The 26,099-nt window shown below is 31.4% G+C and overlaps 1 protein-coding gene across 3 annotated transcripts in view; it reads right to left on the bottom strand.

Annotated features, from left to right (window-relative positions):
- The window catches only part of LOC106465214 (BTB/POZ domain-containing protein KCTD3-like), a 65,415-nt gene extending 40,622 nt beyond the window's left edge, over positions 1–24,793 (bottom strand). The window contains exons 1-5 of one of the 3 annotated variants that reach the window (XM_022393070.1): positions 24,631–24,793; positions 16,029–16,115; positions 11,652–11,705; positions 9,284–9,329; positions 4,755–4,828 (exon numbers count right to left, since the gene is read on the bottom strand). In XM_022393070.1, coding sequence (XP_022248778.1) covers positions 4,755–4,828; positions 9,284–9,329; positions 11,652–11,705; positions 16,029–16,087 — 233 coding nt within the window. In that variant the 5' untranslated portion in view covers positions 16,088–16,115; positions 24,631–24,793. Of the gene's footprint in view, positions 1–4,754; positions 4,829–9,283; positions 9,330–11,651; positions 11,706–13,282; positions 13,330–16,028; positions 16,116–24,630 lie in introns of those variants that run through there. The other 2 variants (XM_022393071.1, XM_022393072.1) reach the window with 2 other exon arrangements.
- Between the last annotated feature and the right edge of the window lie 1,306 nt (positions 24,794–26,099).

The following is a 26,099-nucleotide window of genomic DNA, read 5'->3' as shown; positions in this document are numbered from 1 at the left end:
AACTATGCGACAAGAGCCGTTACAAATTCATCCAAGCTAGTCATTAACTTTCCCGCAGGAACGATGTTGCTACTCTGAGTGAAATTGACGGTTATCTGTTCAGAACATAACATTATACAACACATCATTTGGCAGATGAAAACCTCGACTTTCTCTTGGTTATAGGTAATATATAATGAAATGTAAGAGAGAACTATCAACGAATTGTGAAAGAGAGGATGTGAAAGTGGGTGTGGCAGGAGGGGTCTGATTTTCTAATTGATAGCTCTGTAACCAAACAAAATTGAGGGCTATAAAAATTATGGTTTGTTTGAGCAATAACAATTTTATAGAGAGTATTTTATGTTTAATTTTGTATATTTTCAAGAGGTTATGGATAAAATAGGGATGATGACATGGTAAGACAAAATGTGTCATGTGTGTCACACTGGTGGAAATTCAGGATTTTTTTTTTACATATTTCCTTGTAGAATTAAGAACTTAAAACTTGTATACTATTAAAATATGGATTATTAGCTAAGTTTTTATGCTATTCTAATTGGTATAACAAACAAAAAGCAGTTTAATAAAATTCTGAATGTAAGACACTAAAACCTGTGTCATGCACAGTAAAGGGTACCAGGGGAGACAGGGTTAAGGAGGTCCTTATATTATATTATAGCATTTCAATACGTGAAGTTTGAGTTTTTAATTAGCTAAGCACTGTTGACGTTGTATGGTAGAAGTAATAAAGTGTAAGTTGAACTTATAACGCAGATGTGTTTTGTGACATACAAGAGTGAGTATTGAGAAATTTATTTTGAAATATTTTCTTTCGAATTAAGAAATTAAATCTTATATAATATTAAAATTTTATATATTAACTACTTTTGAAGACAGGTTTATTGCTATACATTGATAATAAAGTAGTTTAATTAAATTTTGAATGTAACTCTATAAAAAGTTGTGACATGCACATTTTGATCCCACTTGTGCACATAGCATTAACATGTAGTCTGTTCATCACTGGCAAAATGACTTAACTGAAATTCAACCATAGTCAGAGTTATGACAGACTTATTACTTTCTTTTAGTTACATCAACATACATAATGAAATATGTATTAACTCCCTCAACATAGGCATTGGTCGAACTGACTGACCATACGACCGCTTTGTACTTGTTATAGTTTCAATACTACTGACTTAATATATAATATAGTATGTGTATCTTCACAAAATTTGGCAGACTTTCAGTAAACATTACATGTCTTTTACATACAAAAATTAGATTTTTCAATGAAGTATTTCTAACAAAGATTTGTTTGTGAATATATCAAGTCTTTTTTTTTACTAGTCCACGTGCAAAGTGATTTTCCTGTTAAGATTAAAAATACTTATCTTCATCCCAAAAATCTCAATTTTCATTTTTGTAATCTCTGAAACCTCCTATATACATTTCAAATGTTTTCATTTTAGTAAAACTTTATATTTTATCAGTAATTTTCTCTACCCTAACTCTATACAAGGTTGGTCAATTTCACAGACCTCATAACCACCAAAAAAAAATCAAATCTAAATTACCCTTTTTTCTTTCTAGAATGACTTTAAATTTTAACATAAAATTACATTTATCTTAAGTAGCTTTAAACTCGAAACAGTATGCATCTATTTATATTTACATTTTATTGTTTTATTGCCCTTTGAACCATGTCTAACAACTATTTGCACCATTATAAGTTGTAAATCACTTAGGGAATGTGCAGCTCATGTTACACTAATGAATTACCTTACCCACAAGCTACTCCAAGCTGCTCACATGCGTGCCTCGTGAAATTTTTTTGATATTATTATTTATTTTGCCTAATTTAACCTTAATTAACCTAAAGAGTTTCCTATTTTACATTTTAATTACTTTTATAATAATAAATAAACAATATATATGAGAAACAAGAAATAATGTATTTACCTGGGCCTTTTTTTTTTGCTGTTGATAATATTTTATTTATTTTTTTTTACTTATGGTAGTGGTGCACTAAATAATTTCTATTTAATTAAATAATGCACCGAATAACATAACATAATGACATGCATAAAGCAGACAAAGTCCCATAACTACCACAATTTTTCTGGCTATCTAACTTTGCGACAAGAGCCATTACAAATTCATCCAAGCTAGGTGATGTGTTTCCCCACGGGAACCAAACTTGTACTGACAGAGAAATTGACAACCCTCTACACAGAAATCAACATAATATAATACCTCTTTTGATAGATGAAAACCTTGGCTTTCTATTGGTTATAAGTAATATAGTATTGAACGTAATTGAGAACTATTGATAACTCCTGAAAGAGAGGATGTAACAGGAAGGTTTTGCTAGAGGGGTCTGATTTTCTATTTGATGGCTCTGTAACCAAACAAGGTTTGTGGCTATGAAAATTATGCTTTGCCTGAGCGATGATAATATTATAATGAGTAATTTACATTAAATTTCGTACTTATGGGAGGGGTTGTGAATAAATTAAAGAAGATGTGATGCCTAGAGAAAAAAATGTCATATTTCTCACGCTATGAGAAATTCAGGACTTTTTAGATATTGCTTTATAAAATTAAGAACAAAAGGATTATCATCTATGATTTTATGCTATTCTAACTGGTATAACATGAACAAAAAGTAGTTTCATTAAATTTTGAATGTAATTCACTAAAAACTTTGTGACATGTGCAGTAAAGGATGCCCATGGAGAGAGAGGGTTAAATCCCTCTCCTGAAGCTAAAACTGAATTTGAATTACTTTTTAAATCTATTAATTCTGAATAAAAGAGTATCCCTATTTATATTACAGTTACACATATAATATCAACACAAGGTATGGACATTTTTTTAAAAAATAACTCAAAACCTTTAATAGATTTTGTAATAAATAATAATCATGAGTGTAAAATTATTTTTCTTATATACTAACCCCAGTCTAGTAGGCATGAGATATGTACTTGCCTGAACTGAAATTTTAATAGCCCAAATGTTTTTCCTTATAAAATAAACTATTACATATTGCAAGTATACACATATCCATTTCAATAAGTTCTTCCACAGTATTACATAACTAAAAATAATACAATTTGTAACAACATTTGTGATGCAGACATAAAATTTATGGGCATGTTAACTCCTCTTCATTTACTACAAATTCAAAACAATCACACAGTGATCAGACATTCGAACCACCTATCCCTTTTCACTACACTTAGGAAAAAAGCCAGGGAGTTATGAGTGGGCAGTCCAGGTCATTTTGTCCAAACACAGCTGTTCTAATTTGTATTTTTGTATATCAGTAAAGCAAGAAGTTTGGAGGCTAGAAATTTACATTCTGGCTTGCCACTATCTATAGAATAAATGTGTAATTGGTGGGATACTCAGAAGATCATATAAGAGTAGAAAAAATCTAAAATGGGCAATTCAGTGTAGATGTGTCATGTGATACACAGAAATGATGACTGATAATTTATTTAAATATTTCCTTTTGAAATTAAGAAATCAAAACTTATATCATATACAAACTTCGAATTATAAGATGCATTTTGTTATCATGTTTATGGAACACATATTGATAACAGTCTTTAATCAAAGTTTGGATATAACTCTGTAAAAATGTCATGACATGCACACTTTAACACTTTTGAATGCACAGGATTAAAATCTGAATATCCTCACAGCAACGTATATTCAAAACAGCTGATTACATAGTGTATGTTCTAGTGGAACTATGAAGAAACATATGTTTCACTTCATAAACAATCAAATACTCATTCAGGTTTACAAAAAACTAAAAACATAAATTTTCTATTTTTAAGTTTTCTTCCATTTTATATATTTATGCATCTATATTACTTTCTGAGATATATAAGACTGTGTGTGTCCTCCCTCACACTTTGTGTATGTTGTGTTATAGAATATTTAATAATATTTTTTTGTAAGGATGTATTGCCATCTGTGTATGTAGTTAAAGCTAACTTACATCAAAGATAATAAAAGTTCAATAACAGCAATAATGAGGAGTGAACAGACAGACACACAGATTTTTGTGCTTTGTATGTATGTATGTATGTATATGTATGTATATATATCTTCACTCTCTATGGAGGAATGCAATGAAAAAAAATGGCCGCTACTATTGCAATAATACACAAGTACAGCTGGAGTTTCTACTCCTACAGCCACCATAAGGTTGGTTTGAAGAGCCGTTTCTTGGGTTATACACCCCTTCCTATTTTGACCCGTGAAATTTCAACCTTGGTCAGTAAGACACTTTTCTTGCCAATGAGCATCAATTAATTAATCACATGAAACACTGTGGAAGGCCATTAAGAGTTGGGTGTTGAAAGCGGGTAACAGAAAGTGCCCCTACCTCCAACACTTTGGCCACTACTTCTTAATACAAAGTCATCCTGACCATCACACAGTGTATATCATGTTTTAAGTACATACATATTGAGTTCTTAAACCTTACACAAAACTATTGGTGGGGTAATAATGAATACTGCAATAATGTGTTATGTTATAAATAAATTGTGCAAAAGTTAGGATTTTTGTGTTATTTATCATAGCATCCACCTCCACATGCTTTTAAGTTCATAACCCGGACAAAGGACGGGTACATCAGTGTGCATGTGTGTGTGCACATATGTAACTAAAAATTTAAATCTTAAAAAACTTCTTACATTTGGATTTTTTTAAAAAAAGTCAAGAACAGTAATGCTAAACAAAGTTCTTACCTGAGATCAAGATTTTTTGTCCTCAAAAAATTGAGTATAATAGAGAAGAGTTTTGGATCTCTGTCAATAAATATCTGAAATATACAAAGAATAGTAAATACAAATTCATACAGCAATTAATTTTTTTTACAATAATGATTTTCCCAAAACATACAAGTCCTACTAAAACAGAACTATGAATGGCATATGTATTAATTTTTGTTATTCTCACAGCAGCTAGTAGAAAGATGTCAATATAAAATAAAAACATTCACTAGTGCTTTTTATAAGAAACTGTGTGTTAGATATGAGTGTGTAAGGATTACTTTCACCATCCTAGGTAAATTGATATATTCTATGGAATTTGAATCTACACTCCCATATCTCCATTATATTGACAATAATTTCACATATTTCACAAAATGTGAACTTAAGCTATATTCAAACTTGGGTGAATTGATTTGAAACACCTGTTGTATGATTTCATTTACTGCATTAAAAAGAAAAAATTACAGGATTAAGTCTCCCAACACAGACTCAGTCAATTTGACCGACCACGACTTCTTTGTACTTATTTACCTCTCTCAATATGGGCTCAGTCAATTTGACCAAACACGTGACCTCTTTGTACTCGTTTAAAGTATTTATAGATTTAATACTTGTAACTTTCAATATAGTGTGTATATCTTCACAAAATGTGGCAGTCTTTCACAAACGAAAAATTTTATTTTTTAGTGAAGTATTTTTGATAAAATAAAATAAAGATTCGTTCATGAGTATACTGAGTATTTGTTTTGAATAGTCCAAACTAGTCGTTAACTTTCTCACAGGAACAATGTTGGTACTCTGAGTGAAATTGAAATTTAACCATTCAGAACATAATGTTATACAATACGTCATGTGATAGATGGAAACCTTGATTTTCTATTGGTTATAGGCAATATATAATTAAACATAAAAGAGAACTATTAACGAATTCTGAAAGAGGAGATTTGACAAGTAGACATGGCACAAGGGATCTGATTTTCTCTTCAGTAGCTCTGTAACCAAACAAAAATTGAAGGCTAAAAAATTACAATTTGTCTAAGCAATGCGATTTTATATCGAGTAATTTATGTTTAATTTCGTACTTTTTCAAGGGGTGGTGGATAAAATATGGAAGATGGCATGCTAAGAGAAAATGTGTCACATGGGTCACACTAGGGGACATTCACGATTTTTTTTAAATATTGCCTTTTAGAATTAAGAACTTAAATATACTTATAAAATATGGATTATTAGCTAAGATTTTATGCTATTCTAATTGGCATAACATAAACAAAAAGTAGTTTAATAAAATTTTGAATGTAAGACACTAAAACCTTGCGTCATGTGCAGTAAAGGATACCCGTGGCAATATGGTTAAAGTCTTTATAGTTTTGATACTACTAACTTTTAATATAGTATGTATATCTTCACAAAATTTGGCAGACTTTCAGTAAACATTATAAGTCTTTCACATACAAAAAATAATATTTTTTGTGAAGTATTTTCAATAAAATAAACATTTGTCCATGAATATATAGAGTATTTGTTTTGGCTAATCCGTGTGCAAAGTAATTAAAAATACTTTTCTTCTTCTCAAAAACTCAAATTTCATTTGTGTAATTTTTAAAATCTCCTAAGTACATTTCAAATGTTTGTTTTCAGTAAAACATAATATTTTATCTATTATTTTCTCTACCCGAACTCTATACAAGGTTGGTCATTTTGAACGACCTCGTAACCACCAAAAAATAAAAAATATATCTAAATTATCCTTTTTTTCTTTCTAGAATGACTAAAATTATAATATGAAACTACAGTTGTTTATCCTAAGTAGCTTAAAACTCATAATAGTGTACATCTATTTATAATTAAATTTTATTGTTTTATTGCCCTTTGAACCATGTCTAACTATTATTTGTGCCATTATAAGTTGTAACTCACTTGGGGAACATGGAACTCACCTTATGTTATCAAATTACATTACCCACAAGCTGCTCGCCTCAAGAAACATTTTTATTATGTTATTATTTAACCTTAACTAACTTAAAGAATCTCCTATTTTACATTTTAGTTAATTTCATAATAATAAATAAATAAACAATACACATAAGAAACAAAAAATAAAGTATTTATATGGGCCTTCTTTTCTTTTGCTGTTGATGACACTTAACCCTACTTTTTTCTATTAATGGTAGTAATGCATTAAATAATTTTTATTTAATTAAATAATGCACCAAAGAACATATAATAATAACATACAAAAAGCAGACAATTTCCCATAACTACCACAATTTTTCTGACTTTCTAACTATGCGATAAGAGCCATTACAAATTCATCCAAGCTAGTTGTTATCTTATCCGTGGGAACAAAGTTTGTACTAACAGAGAAACTGACAATTCTCTGTTCAGAAAACAAAGTAATATAATATGTCATTTGATAGATGAAAACCTTGGCTTTCTATTGGTTATACATAATATAGAATTAAACATAAGAGAGAACTTTTAACAAATCCTGAAAGAGAGTATGTGACAGGAGGGTGTGACAAGAGGGGTCTGATTTTCTATTTCATGGCTCTGTAACCAAATAAAATTGAAGGTTAAAATAATTATGGCTGTATGAGCAATGATGATTTTATAAAGAGTATTTTATGTTAAATTTTGTACTTATTGGAGAGGTAGTGAATAAAATAGAGAACAGGGGATGCCTAGAGAAAATATGTCACATTTCTCACACTAGGGGAAATTCAGGATTTTTTAAAATATTGCCTTGTAAGATTAAGAACTTAAAACTTATATACTATTAACATATGGATTATTAGCTTTGATTGTATGTTATACTAATTGGTATAACATAAACAAAAAGTACTTTCATAAAATTTTGAATGTAAGTCACTAAAACCTTATGACATGAGCAGTAAATGATGCCCAGGAGGAGAGGGTTAAATAACTTAAAACTTCAGAACTTTCTACAGGTTATATCTTTCTGAAAATAACATCTGATTTCTATATGTGAAATTTGTATAAACTTGCAGCTTCCTGATGTTTGTTTTAAGAAACAAAAATACTCAGTTTTATTGTAGGTTTTAATTATGAATTTTTGTCTTCCAGCATTCTTGTAAAGTTTTTATTTTATAAAACAGCAAACTTTGTTTGTTTTGATTAAAAAACACCACAGACAGTTTCACTGAGCTTATGATCACAATAGCTTCCAACAAAAATAACTTTACATGCCAAAATTATAGGCAAACTGACTTTTTCTAAAATTGTTAATCAGAAGGTTTCATTTAATACATGTACTAAGTTTTAAGCCCATTTTTACATTCTTTTATATATATATATATTATTTTTAAATTTATTTTTAGTGATTTTCTTTGGCCATCCAAGAAGGCCTAATGGAAACATGGTTTAATACAGCAGTACCATCGGCAAAACAAAACTTGACACATGAGGTGCAAAATGATTTAACTAAGCTTACCTTATCTCGTTCCAAGAAAAACATTTTGTTCCTATCATACAGCTGCATCATAATTCAAATGATGTACAAAATGCTAGAGCAAGCTTAAAAACAAGTCCAGACAGTAACTGTGGTGGAAGTTATTCTCAAAATTAATTTCTTCTAGCAACATAAGATAGCTAAGCTTTTATCACATTTTTCCTATCTCCATGCAAATCTTTGCTGAATTGGAAACCACATCAATTTATACAGTTGAAAAGAACAACAACAACAAAAATGAGCTTTCATTACATGTTTAGATCAATAGCCTTCTTAAAGCTCAGATATATGCATGAAAACAATGTTTGAGAACCAATGATTTGATAAAATCAATAAAAACTACACCTTTATTAAAGTTACAAGATAAGATTAGCATTTTTTGTTCAGAACTATTTTGACTTTCCTCCTGGGGAGGGGACTATGAGTGTCATATTATGCTCAGGAAAAATTTTGAAAATTTACAGTGAATAATGTTTTTGTTTGTAGCATGCTAAAATCAACCCAATAATATCAAAATGTGATTTTTTAATGAGTAGAAGAATGACTAAGCTTATCTTCTATAACTTTTAAATTCAATAATGCAATTTTGCCTTTGAAGTAGGACGCATCCACCTGGGCATGGTAGAGTTAATATAAATTAAATAGTTTTAGTACATACTATTACAGATGACTACCCATTATAGAAAATATTATGGGCAGCATATCATATATTGTACTAGTGCTCAGCAATATTCAGACCTGCAAAATTCAGTTAAATATTACACACTTTGTAAAAATCATTTCATTTAGTCTCATTTTAAAAAAATAGTTTATAAAGAAGATATAATTCTTGAAACTGTCAAGTACTACATGAAATATTAGTTTTATACCAACAGATCAAATTTTCAGAAGATTTAAATAATTACAAATACTAGTATAATTAAACCATAAGCAAAAAAAGTAATTGTTATCAAGTAAAGTGAATGTGGTAATCTACTTTAAAGAGATAAAACAGTTAATTTATTCTTCTAAAGAATGAAACTTTACTTACTGCCCCAGTTTCATCTCTGAGAGTTGAAATTCTACCACTCAGCATACTATAGTAAAATGTTATTAATAAATATGAGTTACTTAACATATCTGTTACAGAAAATTAAAAAACAACACAAACAGATCCTTATGTTAAACAATTTTAATATAGAATACAGCAACCAAAGTACTGATACTTCAGTAAAATAATTTCAATAAAACTTTTGGTAAACCTTTCACATTTATGTACAACCAAAATTTGATACCTCCATATATGATAAAAAGATATTATCCATTTTGCCATTTCCAAAATTCATAAATTACTATTCACTTTTCATCAGCCTGTCAATACATACTACATACATTTTACACCAAACACAACCATTTCTTGCCTAACAATAATTCTACATAGTTGTATATTACACCACTATATTTGCTAGCTACTATTCAAATCAGTCTGTAAACAAAACAGGACTTTTTTCCAAAAATATCTTTGACTGATAAAACTGAGCTCTATACTTTTGTTCCTTCAGCATTTCTCAAAACTCAAAATGACATTTTATCAACCTTGTAAACAAATCCAAGCAATAAATTTAATTTTTTTTATTTTTAAGAAACTAAAATAGTCTAAAATTATTTGTGATAATCAATGTTCATTTTGTCTATAAGAATGTTGACAAAAACATTTGTTGATGAGCTGATTTTAATCAAAGATGATGATCAGAAGAAAAGAATCACTAGGCAGTACTAAGACATGCTTGGCATGATAAAAACAGATAAAAGGTATTTCACTATCTTGACAAAGACAATGTTGAACAGAAATTAGCTAAGCTCCTTGGGAAACTGATGATTGACACAAAACTATCCTGAGGATTTTTTTTTTTTAATTAAAATAAAAGACATTCTTATCTGTATTAATACACCTAAAGCTAGATTATTAAAATCCAGTAGTTCAAAAATAAAATATTGTCAATGAGGAATGATTACAATGCTAAGAATTCTTATATCTTCATTTAAATACTTCTGAACAAAAAACTGAAAGTGTGTTGCTCGTGCATGTAAAAGAATACTTAATGAATAGAATTCTATTTCCTATCACTAATTAGCTTCATTAGCCCTTACTACTGGCTAACAATCAATCTGTTTAGGTTTGCATTCATAATGTTTCTTAATATTTAATTTCTCGGAATCTTAAGATAAACCAAGTTAAAATTCTCTATAAATGGGACTAACACTTGATTAATCTTTTTTTTTTGCAAATAACAATTTAGCTAACTAATTGACCCAGGACTTTGAAGAAAGCATTTTGGTTTATGTTAAAATTCTTTATACATTCTTCATTGTTATCATAAATGAACTTACACTGTCAGATGATAGTATTTTTTGCTTTATTATTATTATTTTTATTCCTGTTAAGGGTATGTGTTACCTCAGTTCGGCAGAATAACCAGAACTACAAACTGTGAAAGATGTAACACTCTTAAATAAAGCAAACTCTTAGTAGTTACTGAGCAAGCTGTAGGATGATAGAAAAAGGAAATGTAACTGCAGTAAAACTTCATTTTATGATTTAATTATTTATATGGTACTTTGTTTTTGGTGGAATGCCACAAATGTTCAAACTCATCCTTTATATACTAAACAGAAAATTAAGACATGATAAAACTGTTTGATAATTTTGTTCAATAAAATGTCTAACCATTTTAATTGATTAAACTAAGACAATTTCTAGGTTCAAACCCCTAAGTAAAACTAGACTCAAATTCCTAAAGCTTCTTGTCAATTTGACTAAGACTATTATTAAAAGTAAAATGCAGACTAAATTAATACTGATCATAACAAATATTTCACAAATTATTCCAACAAATGAATACTATTAAAAATTTTAGATCCAAGAGTATCTTTCCTTGCAGTTTGGCCAACAAAGATAATAGTAAGCTTTTTTTTAACTATAGTTTTTCACTCACACAGAAATGACTTATTATGTTCCAAAAATAATTTAAGTAACACTACCATTCACTGGATTACACGAGCTTAATATCAAGAAAAATAAAGTTTTAAATTTTTAAAACATTTGTTTTATATTTTTCTTTCAAAATAAAAATTCTTAAAATAGATTTTGATCATTATAATTTAATTCATACACAAGTACATATATTATTTAAGGCTTTACAACAAATAAAGAACCAAAACAATTTGCAATACACATATATTGTTAATTTTTTTACATTGTATGCCTTTTTTTTTAATAAATCTATAAAAAATCTGAATTTTATACAATCTCACTATTCAAGCTAAGTACTACATTAGTAACAAAATAATTTAAAATAAATCTGAAATGGTAACAGCATCTTGAAGATGTAATGTACTAGGAAAAAAGCACATTTTACCTGCTGAAAAATGAGTCCGGCACCCATGTCAAGGTTTGTTTTGAAGTAGCATATCTTGGGGGAAAAAGTGAAGTTTCTGTTACTGATTAACATATCTACAAAAATACTCTACTAAGAGTGTAGTTTTAGAGCAAAGCATATATGAAACAAGTCACATTATCACACAATTCTCTGTTTATATATTTCAAGTTACAAGCATGAAATACAATATTCATAAAAGTTCAGATTATACTGAAGTAAACTATGAAGAACAGATTGCTGATATTAAAAATAACAACCTCTTTAATAATGCACCAGATAAAGTTTAAAACACAAAATATTAAAATGATATTATTAAAATCAATGATTAAAACGTACTAATATCCTCCTCATCACTGATATTTCAAAGATTAGTGATATCTTTAAAATGGGTTTGTAACAACATACAAAGTTGTAATCTTTAATATTTAGATATTAGAATGAAAACAAGTTCAACAAGGATATTTTACTAAACAACAAAGAACACTAAGATATTTACAATTAACATTTTCACTGCCATGGAGTGTGACATTTTATACCACCACGAAGAAAGGGTATTTCCCTTCAAATTTCCCAAAGTCTTCGAGTTTCAAACAAGTAATGAAATATTAAAACGTTTTTTTTTATATTGTGAATCTACAAATACATCTGGCACTAGGAGAGTTCTTTATCTGTAACCACGAAAGTGAAAGAGTTAGTAACAAATACAATAATCAGATTTAAATACCCCAATTTAATTTTTCCCCAATGGCCTTCATTCATCATTTCAAAAACACTTGTTATAAAATTTTCTTAGTAGGTGTTGAAAATGTTTTGATCTAAAACATAAATAAGTTGTATTTGTGTTTGAATTCTAAGGCATATAGTGAAATTTCTGCAAACCTATAACAAATTAATTTTGAAACAGTATTATATTACTAAATCAACTGGGGAAATGGGAGGTATGGTGTTTCAAGTGTGAGTTGTGTATATGATGTACTCAAAGTTCAATTTTAACTTAAAAGTACATCTAAGGTACAAGATTTTCAGATCCCACCTCTCTCTATATATATATATATATATATATGCTAATGTTAATCTTGAGTCAAACAAATGAAAAAGACACACAATTACACAAAAACAGTAAAAGTATCAAACTATATGAGAAATTTATGAACATAATCTTCTACTGAACTCCTGGGTTATAAACACATTTTTCTAGTGCTTAAGTATTTGAAAAAGACAACTGCATGGTCAATCAAATAGCAAAAACTAACAGTTGTAGTAGTAAGAACAAATATTTGATCAATGTACCTTCAAACTAATTTCACAAAACTTTTAATTAGTATCACAAAGAAAGTGCCATAATGAAATCTTTAAGTCCAAGAGATGATATATATAACATAAAAATATAAAAAACTATAATATATAGCTAAATGTTAAATACATCTATGTCAGGAAACTTTTAGAAACTCCACAACAGAAAAAACAAAACAACTCATAACTTCAGGGATATCATTAACCACCTCCCCCAAAAAAAGCTCTAGAAAGGAACTATATAACCTCTCACACAATCTGGATTGAAAAAAATGCACGGATGAGTAACTTGAACCAATTTATTCATTAGTATCTACCTCAATTTTGCTGGATATACTGTACAGCTGGAAAAAGTTCAGCAAGGCTAGATGGCAAAAAAACAAAACAAAAGAACTAATAACAAAGCATGCATTGATCAAAGAAGTACATCTGTATTGAAGGGTAAATTCTGACCTTTGAAGGTTCAGAAAACATAATCAATGGAAGTTTGAACCTTCTATGTTACAAATTTGCAAAAAACAACTGATGACATCATAGCATCTAGCATAACTTCTCATTTATATTTTATCTAAAATCCTTGTACTTCACACTTAATTCATACAGATGACATAAAACATTCACATGTAGTTTAAATGTGTTATATAGAATAATAATCATATTTTTATATTTAATAAAGCATGTTTTTATGTTCACGTATTTGACATTAAGTGTGCTACTCATATAGCTACATAAAGTAAGTTTAAGATGCAATAGCATCCTACTGTGGCCTAGTAAAAGAACTGCAGCTGAATCAAGCAAACAAAATATTTATTTAACAGTCACCCTTCCAAACAGGTTAACAGTCATAGTATTTTTACATAAAAATTGTTTATTAGTTCAACATACCTAATAAAGTTAATAAATAAACTGTAAAAACAGAACAGAGTAACATTAACAGTTTAATTAAAAAATATGACCTTCAAGTATAACAAAAAGTGGTAAGATAGTGTGTTATTGTCAGTCACATTTTTTTTTATTAACAACATTGTTGATTAATTAAACAAACACACCTTGGGGAGGAGGAAATGTAGAGTTACACTGGTGCTCCTTTTTTCAATATTAAAATTATTAGATTTTGCATATATTTTATGTTTCCTATTTTTTCTACCATAACACTTCTTTTATGTCTTTGTAAGCTAGACATTAGTAAATGCAACCACTAAACTTACCCCTGTGCTCCACCATAATGACCTGCTGGAATGCATAGAAGGAGCTGCTACATATAACATTTTAGTGGTGTCTGTACTTCTTTTTTTTTTGTTTTTAATGCAACAACTTTTAAGTAATGGGAATTATACAAGTAAAATATCAAATTTTCCATGTGAGTGATATTTAATGTGTAATTACTATTGATACATTGTCAAACAGTTTCTGTTAAAATTAATAACAAACTGACACTGCTTTAATGCCACCTGATGAACCTTCAAATGTTTAGAACTATCTTCAAATTCCTCACTAGCAAATTAACATTCAAACATAACCCTACAAAGAAGCAACTAAATCTGTTAAAAAAACAACTCATCACCTAATGTAAAAATAGAATGAAGTATTCCAAATACATTAAGAGTCAAAGTTATTAAATACATTTTTAAGATATATCTTTATACTCAATATATATTTAATGAAAAATGAAATGATCAGAAACTCAATATACAAGAAAGCCTGCACTTAAAAAGGAAGTATATTTTATTTTTTAATATTCCCAACATAACATTGTTACAAAGGAACCTAAAAAGAAGAATGTTGTCATTTTCAGCAACAAAATGTATGCTGATAACTATGGAAATATGTACCTCTACTATTCAGTGTTTAATAATAATGTCGGTAGATTTAAAATTTTGGGGGTTAAGCTATGGATTTACTTAACATTTTAATTCAAAAATGCCAACTTAAAGACAAAACAATCAATGGAATTTCTTGTTATCCTGACTTCCAGAAACCTTTATGTCAAACATTTGAGAATAACAGACGATTACAACTAAAACAGTAACAACCCTATACTTTTAAGACAAAGCAGGGACACCAAAGTCTGTCCTTTAGTTTATGGAGAGAAAGCTTCTGTGTGTATGAAAAACTTTTGTGTAATGAAGCACAAATGTTCAGAAAAAATTCTCATGAGAGAAAAAACACCACCTTTTGAAGCTTTCAAATGCTTTAAATTATTAAAAATCAAATACAAATAACTTGAAATGCTGAAGCTCACAGAGAAGTTCTAGAAGAACATTCAGATCCAGTTTCAAGACTACCTTCGTTCTTTAGGTTTTTTTATACCTTATGTTCAAATTGCCTTTAAAGTTGTTTAAAGCGAATATACACACTCTTTGACAAATTTTTAATTTGTGAAAAGCAATTAACCCTCATAGAAATTGATATTTAATAGGCAGTTTTAAAATTGTTTACAGTAGTTTTTCTTAGCAAGATAAACTATCATATCTTAGCAATCATGCAAGAAGAACTACCCATCACCAAATTCTCACAAATATAACTATATATGTTCACAAAAGCATGACCATTTGCCTTAATTTGACATGCACAACATCTGTTTTAAACTTGTGCTGTTGACAGAAAAATAACACATGAAATCTTTACTTTTGAAATGAAAAACCGTAATAGCTTTATAAACCAATTTTGTCCAAGTATACAACAATTACACAACTGGCAAATATATATGAACTATACATGTAAATTGACTTTGTAATGCATCAATAGTAAATGATAACTAATACTGTAGATTTGCTTTTCACAAGTCACTATATATTCTAATTTACATTTTATGCCTACGACTCATTCAATATGTAATAAAAGTATGTTTAATTAGCTATACTAATTACCAGGCTTATTTTTAGTCTTTGTGTAAGTACTATCTTGCTCTGATCAGAAGTTAACATTAATAAAGAAATCCACTTATACTACTTACAGTGTAAGCTTCATTTTTAAAAACATTTAAAGAAGAAACATATTTAACTCTTTAAAGCAGAACTTCACTGTAATTTAATATTATATTATAAAACAGTGCATTCTTACCTAACACCACCAACATTTAAATGAACTATATCACCAGGAACCAAAGGCTGGGAAGACATTCTTTTTAAAACCAATATGCAGGAAACTCTGAAATATCAACACATACATATAAAAAATTATACCATAAGACATAAAACACCATTATTATCATTCTTCCTTCAACAACTTAAGAGTTTACTAGTCTATCATGATGATTATTAATACCTCAAACTTAATATTTATATCTTCACTTAAAACTGGTATAACAAATATGAGATTTAGCATATAACATTCCTTTATTATTTACTTTACACATAGTGTTTGTGTGTGTGTGTGTGTGTGTGTGTGTGTGTGTGTGTGTGTTTAGTTAAGTTTGATATGTAGTCATGTGTTCAATTTAAAAACAAAAGTTTTCTATTGAATGAAATTACATTTTCTGTTCTGAAAAGAAAGTTAAGTGGTGATGTTATTGAAGTTATAAGATTATATGTCGAACTGATAACACAAAAGGATGAGAGGACACAAGTTTAGGAAAAGACAGGCCAGGCTACAGTTGTATTTTTTTGTTAGGGCAACTGATTTATGGAATGAATTACCATTGGTAGTAGTGGAGGTCAACACTTTACAGGAGTTTAATGATTTCCTGAAAAATAAAGGGTGGGTTTAAGTCTTATTTTTCTCAATAATGGTTGTGCAAGAACAGCCTTGAAGGAAGAAATGGGAAAATACAGGATTTTATGACACAGGTATTCAATTCAAATTAGTTAAAAGGCCACCTGAACAGACAAATAATATCAATGAAAAATTGTATAAGGAAAACAGAATTGTTTACAATAAGCAGAGCTCCAAAAATTTATAAAAAAAAAAAACTTCTCCGCCAGCTGAAATTGAAGCAAAATTACCCATTGAAAGAATTCTAATCAGGAAGATATGATATTCTTTATGCACGGCTTGTTAGGATCTGCATCAGATAGCTGTTACTTGTAGCAATAAATGTGCTTAGATTCTTTGGCTCTGAAAAACCATTAATTTTTTCTGGTTTATAATCTTCCAACAGAAAACCATTGATGTTAATCATCAAAATATCAATCAAGGTAGAAGTGATGAACTGTCAGCTGCATGACAACACAGAGAAATATGTATATTGTTTCTGTTGCACTGTTTGGTGTTTGCTTTGTAATATAACAGTAAATCTTATCCATACAAGCTCTCTCACTTCATGTTACTGGAAATAAATGGCATGATTCTTATAAGTTTTTTATGTGCTGTGTTTTATCAAATCATAACCAATAACCTGGTAAGTTTTGTTTAGTCTTGCATCAAGTAGGATTACAAAAAATGAGTGACAAGAGGCAGTTTTTTTTTTTCCATTTTTGATATGTCAATAGAATGTGTCTGAGAATCAGGTCAGGATTTTTTTTTTTTGGCTTTCACACACTTTCTGATTCAAACATTTGGGATTCCACTCCCCCATGGCCTTTCTTTATGTTTGTGAAACTGCTGCTTTTTTCTTGCAGTTGCAAAAAAAACATTAATTAGCTCATTAAAATACAGTTTCTATGATTTGAAAACTCTAAAAATGTTTCTGGAGTTCACTCACACATAACAACATAGGACACCCATCATGATTATGGTATTCAAATGCATCTTCATCCTTAATTTCTGACATGGGATACAAGGAGTCTCTTGTCACTGTGAGCAACTATTCCTGCTCTGCTGAAGAATGGAGAATTGTAGAGTGATAATAATAGCCCTGGTAACTAGACTAGTCAGTCTTACTAGCTGAGCATCATTCAGAATGTGCCCAAAGGAAGTCCATGGGGTGCAAAATCTGATGGGGTACCAATCATGCAAGACTACATCTCATCTTGTCCAGGGTATATTTTTCACCTGTAAAGGAAAGAGGCAAAGAAGCCACATGTCACAGAGATGGGTGGAATGTGAATGTGACTATCTGAGTACTTACACATAAGAGGTCAGATAGACAACAGTGTGGTTTGCGCACGTTCAGACTGTACTTTATGTGCTCACCTCAATTCTACTGTCAGATTCAACAAGAACGACTCCAACTGCAAGAGAAGGGCACAAGAGTTATGTAATATGGATTAGTATGTTCACCTCAATACTACTGTCAGACTCTGCAGGACAAATTCCAGCTGCAGTAGGAGGGCATATTACTTATGCAATATGGATTTGTGTGTATACCTCAACTCTACTATCATATGTTATGGGACAGACTCTAACTGTGGGAGGAGGGCACATTAGTGATACATCATGGTCTTGTATGGTGTGTGTTCACCTCATCCCTAATGTCAGAATCTATGGAATGGACTCCTGATATGAGAGGAGGGCACATAGTTAAGCAGTATGGACCTGTATAGTATGTATTCACCTCAACTCTACTGAACAGACATTAGGCTGCAGGAAGAGGATACATCAGATACATATATATAAATATAATAGTATTGTAAAGTTATTGTTCTCCTCAACTCTACTGAAAAGATTCTAAGGAACAAACTTCATCTGTTGGAGGAAGGCACTGTATTATGTAGTACTGGTCCTTATGTAACGTGAGCTCACCTCAACTCAACTGAACAGACTCTGGCTCAATAAGGAGGGAAAAACTAGCATGAATATTGTATGTGAGGGTTGACCTGCACTACACTAACAGTGTCACCACTTTCCCACTTCTCACTGTATTAGTACTCCTTTGCATGATCCCAGCTGTTGAGTTCAACCGGTTAAGATTTTCTATGGTCCATCATCACAGCAGCTAGGAAGTGGTAAGTGGCAAGGGTCTCTGGTGCTTCTCTCAATGAAAGAGAAAGAATTCACGTTGGAGAGACCCAGAGAAAGTGCCCAGATCCTCCAGCCAGAAAGATCTTTTACTGGAGACATTGTAATGGGTGACTGCAAAACTCTATTTTTAAAAGAAAACAAGCATGAACCAGAGAAGTGGGTAGAACATTCCCAGGTGATGGATTTTTCCATAACAATCCAAGGAATAGCTACGATGTGGATCAGACAAATGAGTAAATATATATACATATATATATATATATATATATATATATATATACACACACACCACAAGAATACCTCAAGTGGTCTTGCAGCACACACCATCTCACAGTGGGCACAGGTAAAGCCAAGGTGGATGGTCTGAGCACTTTTTGTTATCCTGGCTTAATGCAGATTTTGAGTAAGTATACCCTAGAGGGCAACACCAGCCACCTGGTTGGATCCTATGAAATGAAGAAGGGGCTCTAAAAGAGAAATAGTATATCTTCTTCACAAAGATGGTGGGAAATTGAAGAAAAGTGACCTTTGGAAGCCAGCAATCATCAGAAGATAAAACAGCCAGAAAGTGCAGAGGAGGAGGTGAATGTGTGGAAAGTGTCAACATGCCTTCCTATAGGAGCTTCTGCTAGAGCTGGAGAAGAAGAGATGTAAGAGAATGAAAAAGGTGACAAATTGAATATGAAGAAATGTGAAATAGTCTGTGAGCATCCACACACCAAGATGAATATACCAACCAGAAAAGTAGAGCAAGAGTAGAAGGAGAGGGGTCCTTGGAAAAAGAAGGATTCCAAGGGAGGGACAGATTAAGATGGTAAGCCCAAAAGGGAGAGGTCCATAAAACACACTGAACAGCCCAATGGAACACAGGAGCCAATCTGGGTCAAAACGATTCAATAGGTGAGAGGCAGAAGGAGAGAAGAACGGTCAACCTCCTGAGCAGTCAAAGTCTGAGGAAGGAAAGATCTGTATGGGGAACAGAATAAATAAGTGTAGTGGAAGAGGGTACAAGAAGCAACTAAAGGACAGACACTTGAACAACAGTAATTGCAGGTGGGAAGAAGGAAGAAACAAGTCAGAAGAGAAAGATGGTACAAAAGATAGGAAATCAATAGCTGCAATGAGGCAAGCACAAGATTGTGCAAAACCTCACGAAGGTCTCAGACAAGAATGGAAATTGGGTGAGGAGGACAAAGAAACAGAATAGAGTGGAGAGGACAGGGGAATAAGCACCTTTTGGTACAGGGAAAGAATTGTGCAATGCCATGGGCAAGGCCTCCCAACAACTAGTAAAGGCAGAGATCAACAAGCCATTGACAAACAGTCAGGTAAAAAAAGGCAGAAAGGTAATTCATGGTATGATGGCCAGAAGGACAGGAATAGTAGAAGAATCAATGACAAAAGACCTGTAACAGATGTTGATAGACAAAGGCAGTGGAAGAGCAACAAGAAGAATGCTACATAATTGGAAAGTCCAACATGATAGGTGACAGATAGGGCAAATTCCTTCATGAGGATAGAGGGAAGATATCCCACAACGAAAAAGGGATGTGTAAGGATGAAGTGAGAGAGAGACAGAATATTTAGAGGAGAAAGGGAGGGGTCCAAATGTCAAACAGACCAAGGCTAAACTGGTCAAATAGGTGCCAACAACAGGGCCCAAGAAAAAGAGAAGCATGTAAAGTTTAAGACTAGAGGGAGGAAGCAAGTAGGGTAATAGGCATATAGAAAGAGGTGAGACTAGGTCTGGCTGAAAAAATCAACAGAGCCAAAGGATAAGGAATAGGAGACCACAAGAGAGGAAGCAAGTAGATGAAAAGGGTGGCAAATGCATCCAAGAGGGGCAAGTCCAACCAAGAGTAAACCCTATGAAAGACCTCAGGTATAGAGAACTACTCTATTCTTAGAATGTGGACTGGCTGAGAGAGGTTGTCTGCCACCAAAATTTATGCTCCTGGCAAAAGATAGGAAAGAAGATTAACTCAATGTAAATAGGCCCAGAAGTGTATGTCTAACATCCAAAAGCAAAAGGTACTGGTGTAAGAAATGACCGTGGAATAGATTGAGTGGAACATGATCAAATGACTCACCACTAGAGGCAGGAATGGAAACCTGCCCAGCAAATAGCAAGAAGGTTGAGCACATTGATGTGGAGTGAATGTTTATCCAGTGTCCAAACATCAGAAGTCCTGGCCTCATCTAGAAACGTGCATCAATCAGAGAGGGAAGTATTGAGAGAAATAAAAGAAGCTTATTGGATTGCTAATCTAAATACTGTTCAACCTTTCGGAATTAATCTAGATCCTGGAATCAGTGATCTCCATTCATTGGTTTTATCTCTCTCAGAAAAATAATTTTTATTCTTTGGTTATTTTTTCATGTAACGTGAATGCTGAATTTCTTAAAACTTACTATTTATTTAAGATAATTTTCCATACCTGTTTTCATAAATCGATTAGCATAATGTATTTTCAAACAGTCTCCAGGTGTCACCTTATTTTACTTAAAACACTTAAATATAGTTTTAAATATACATATATTTATCCATTTCTATAGTAAAATATCCCTGACATCTTTTCACATACACTCTTGCCATCGGCTACATTGTACCGGAATTGAGATGCTTACAACAGTACATAGAGAAATAAACTAAACATTTCCTGGAAAACTGGATGAGCTTGATGACATCACTAAACTCCCTTTATACCACGATTGACAGACATGTTCCAGTAGTAACCTCCACCCGTTCTACGTCATGTCATGATTTAATTGATACATTGTTCACACCACTTTCATCACAGAGACTATATTGGCACACGTTCTTTCACCCTAGCCACACCCTATGATATGATGCATAGCAAACTGTCATCAGGACAACATATTGTCTGTTTACGCCTGATGATATGATGTAAAGCAAGTTGTTGCCAAGACAAAATATGGTCTGTTTACAATCCCCACTCATCATTTTTTGACATGCTGTTAATTTGAATTGGGCAGACATATCTATGTATTGGTTTATGCATTATGTAATACACACCACAAAGTTAATTGTATGGCTTTGTTTCTACAAGTTCAATGGCCGAAAAGAATTATAAATAGTTTGAAAATTTTGTTTGTGTGTTTTCAAATAGAAAATGATTCTTGATCCAATGAAACCACCCAAACCAAAGCAGAGTATGACGAAAGCTATTGTTTTATGTATCTCTGGTCCTTATTGGTCTAGCCAATTAGAACCAACACCTAGTTTTTGGTTTTAACATTCACTTGCTAATATCTCCAAATGGCAGAAAAAAGGTTTGGCAATCATCATGATTTTTTAAAGCCAATTTACAAGTAGTAAGAGTATTGTTGCCTTGAAATAAATCACACAAACTCAGCGTATATTAGTACCGTAGACATTTTTCATTTGTTGTTTGGTGTACAATAATTAGTATTTATTTTATGGAGGATTTACATATTCTCAACTGTGATTTCCCATTCCCATACTTATGTAGCTTGGAACTATAATTCTTTGAGACTCTCTAATACCAAAACAATAAATCTAAAATAGCATTGTTCCAAGTAGGTTTCCTGAAAAAATGGTGAAAAAACCCATTCTGAACAGTTCCTAAAAACAAGGTTTGATTCTAACACTTCCCAATTAATATACCTGAAATTGAAATCATCTATAATTATGACCTAATTAATAGATAAAATCATAATCTCACTATATAGTTTCACGTTAAGTTCATCAGATTCATATGGTAGCCTGTAAGAACTTCCTACTTAAAGCCTTCTCCCCCCATATTCACTGACAGAAAACAAAATAGTTGCAATCTCATCACCATTATCCTTAATGTCCTCATCTTCATCAGAATGTAACTCATATTTTACATATAATAAAGCCACACTTTCCTCATTCTCTAATACTTAACCTATATTAAATAACCTATAACCCCATATTTCAAACAAGTTTGTCATCAAAACTGTCTACATTTAACCAAATTTCAGTTAATCAATTATATCAAAGCCTCTATTTTGCCCAGTGCCATGAAATCATCTATTTTATTTCTTATACTTCTAGCATTACAATACCAACAATCTAGCTTACCCTTAAAGCTGCTTCTGTACTTTGTTCCTACAGTACACTTTTCTCTACATCTTTTATTTTTCTGCATTTAGTTTATACTGGTCCTTACCTTCTAGTTTAAAGTTGCCCTAACAGCTGAGTTAATAGCCTTTGCAAACAAGCCAGACCATACACTATTGAAGTGTAAACCATCCATTACAAAAAGCTCCTCTTTCCCATTGAACTGAGCCCACAAATACAAACAGCCAATCTGTTCATCTTTATGTATTATAACCTATGCCAAACATTACATTCTAGTAACCTAATTATAAGTTCATTCCACAATTCAGTCTTGGTAGTAACCCTGAAACAAATCAGTGATGGCGCTTTTCTTTAAATGCTTTTATCAACCCTCTGTATTTATCAATTAACTCATATGAGCACAAAAGACTGCATCACTGCTAGCAACCTTTTACTTTATCACTTGCTTTGTCAGTTATATCCTTCACTCCTGCCTCTGGATAACAATCTACTCCTTTTCTCCCTTTTTATCCCACAGAATATCCTATCCATATACCAAACCAAAGAATCACCTGTAACTACAACATCCGTAAGTTTTCCTTCCCATCTTTTTCTTTCCTTCCCTCCCTCATCTGCTCAAGCTAAAGGCTGAAATAGAATCTATTCATTACAATTAAATATACTACTTGCAAGTTCTAGTCCTCATATTACTATTTCTAACTTCCTAAAGTCACTATTAGCTACTGTATCTCTTACATGTAAAAGCTTAAGTTATTCTTGAAATCCTGCTGCCAATTTCCCAATTTACACTTCTCTTTATCTATTGCCTTTATTTAAGATAACCTATATCTTCTCCAGCCCATAAATTCTACAAACAAATTCCACATATTCATTACTAGCCTCCTTAAGTTAAAAGTGCATGTCACACCTTGCCAATCCTGAGTTCCCAAATAAAACCCACTCCTTCCATCCATTGCACCCTACAAACTATGAGCACTTAACTGCTATTAACACCTACATTACTCTTAACCAGTGAAGTGAGGGGATAAATAATCAATACTAAATAAACACATTCTATATGAACAACATTAAGCCTAATATCTGAGAATTAATATATTGTACTATCTAACACTACCCTAGTAACCACCATGGACATCATAGATTTAGTCAAATACCATTGCAGACTCCTGATCAAAATAGGTCAGCCAGCAAATCTCCCACCATTAAGCTATTAACTGCAACCTCCAAGTAACTGAATCATAGAAGCACACTACTAATACTACTACTAGTAGTATACTACCAGCAATAAATTATCTATTACTGCAAAAGTTATTAAAAGTTTCACACTGAACTATATTCAATCATTTCATCATTAAACTTCTTTAACTCAACTCTCGAGTTTCTTTTCTTACTGAATACTCTTTCACTTAAGCCTTAGTCATTGAATTTTTAGGTGAGAAACCAAGTAGTGCTACTACTAATCCTAATATTCCTTTGATCATGGTTTGCTCTTTTTATATTAAAAAACATTTACAATACATGCTATGTAATATACAGTATAACTTAGTTAAAACTTAAATTTAAAAATTAAAGTTGGGGTTAACAGTGCATAATATCACTGAACAGTCAATAACGTCAAAACTTTAAAGTTTAATAGCTATATAAGTGAGAAGTTTAATTTGGATGAGACTAATATGATTTACAGATAATTACTTGTTTAAGTATTCAAGAATCCTACTTCACACACATACTTACGTGTTGATTCTGGACTAAATTTACGTAATGTTTCAGTACAAAAAAACGAAAAATATCCAATTAAAGTTCCGCATAGCTTCCACCAGGCCCAACCATTTTACATAGTTTAGGCCTAATTTCTCTTTCACACAGTTAGTGTCACACTGGATGGGCGGATGGAATAATTAATGCTACACTATAGAGGACGACGCGCACGTGATATTGTTTATGATACATTAAAAATAAAACTGAAATGAAGCAAAGTTATTAATACTCTTACAGTCTGCTTTTCATATAACTTGTAAAATTATCATATTATAAAACTTTTGAACCTCTTTTAGAAGTTTATCACTTACGTGAAATTAACTTTCAAATAATGCTGTATAAACAGCGAATATTTCTAATGTTTGTCCTGTCAAATGACCGTTATTAAACTATCCTTAACAAGAATAAAATATTAATGAATTTTGAATACTAACAAAGGCCTAGGAATTTAAGCATCATAAAGTTGTTTTGGTTTTAATAACGGATTTTTTACAATTCAGTTACGCAGATTTCGAAAGTAATATTCTTTTTTTTATCACGTAAGTAGTTTTTTACAAATCGGGAAGAAAAAACACTAACTTAGAACAAATTATTATTTCGTTTACCATAATGAACATTTTATATTTTTATAACAAAAAATACAAACAAACTAAAGAAAATGGGAGAACACTGATGTCAAACGAATATGCATCTTCATTCGTCATGATCTTTTTGTGTAAAATCTACGTCTTTTAGTCTCTAAACTACTTGCTGTGGTCTTTCTTTTTATGTATTGTGTCTGGAGTATCTCGTTTCAATAACCAGCAGTAATCAGCCATCATGTTGATGTTCCACTTTCCCTTATACCTTCTCTCCATTTCCTTAATGTCTTGATTAAACCTTTCCCCTTGTTCTTTGCTGATGGCACCGAGATTTTCAGGGAAATATTCAATATGTGAGTGTAAGAAATGAGCTTTCAAGCTCATATTACAACCCAACTCTTTGAATTTATCGAGCATGTTATTGACAATATTTTCATAATTTGGGTCCTTATTGTTTCCTAAAAATTTGTCAATAAATTTTTAAAGGCAATCCACGATTCATTTTCAACTTTCCTCATTGTCCTAATCTGAGGCCCAACAAAAATTCCGTCTTTAAGTTTCGCTTCTGAAAGAGCTGGGAATTGCCCACATAGATACTTGAAACAGTCGTCATCTTTGTCTAAGGCCTTTACAAACTGCTTCATCAAGCCCAGTTTTATGTGAAGTGGAGGTAACAGGACTTTCTTTGTGTCAACCAACGTTTTTCGATCCTGGTACCAGGCTGACTCTGCGTGGCCATTGCTTCTTTACCCAGTGCTGATTTCATGCTCTGTTGTTCCATTCACACAAATTCAGAAAAATGTAGAGCATGTAGAAAACGTTAACTACCGTAAGCAGCTGTATTATAACTATGTTACGTCTCCG

This window comes from Limulus polyphemus, unplaced genomic scaffold (genome assembly GCF_000517525.1).
Source record: "Limulus polyphemus unplaced genomic scaffold, Limulus_polyphemus-2.1.2 Scaffold1872, whole genome shotgun sequence".
Lineage (NCBI taxonomy): Eukaryota > Metazoa > Arthropoda > Merostomata > Xiphosura > Limulidae > Limulus > Limulus polyphemus.
This window is presented reverse-complemented; position numbering and strand designations above follow the sequence as displayed.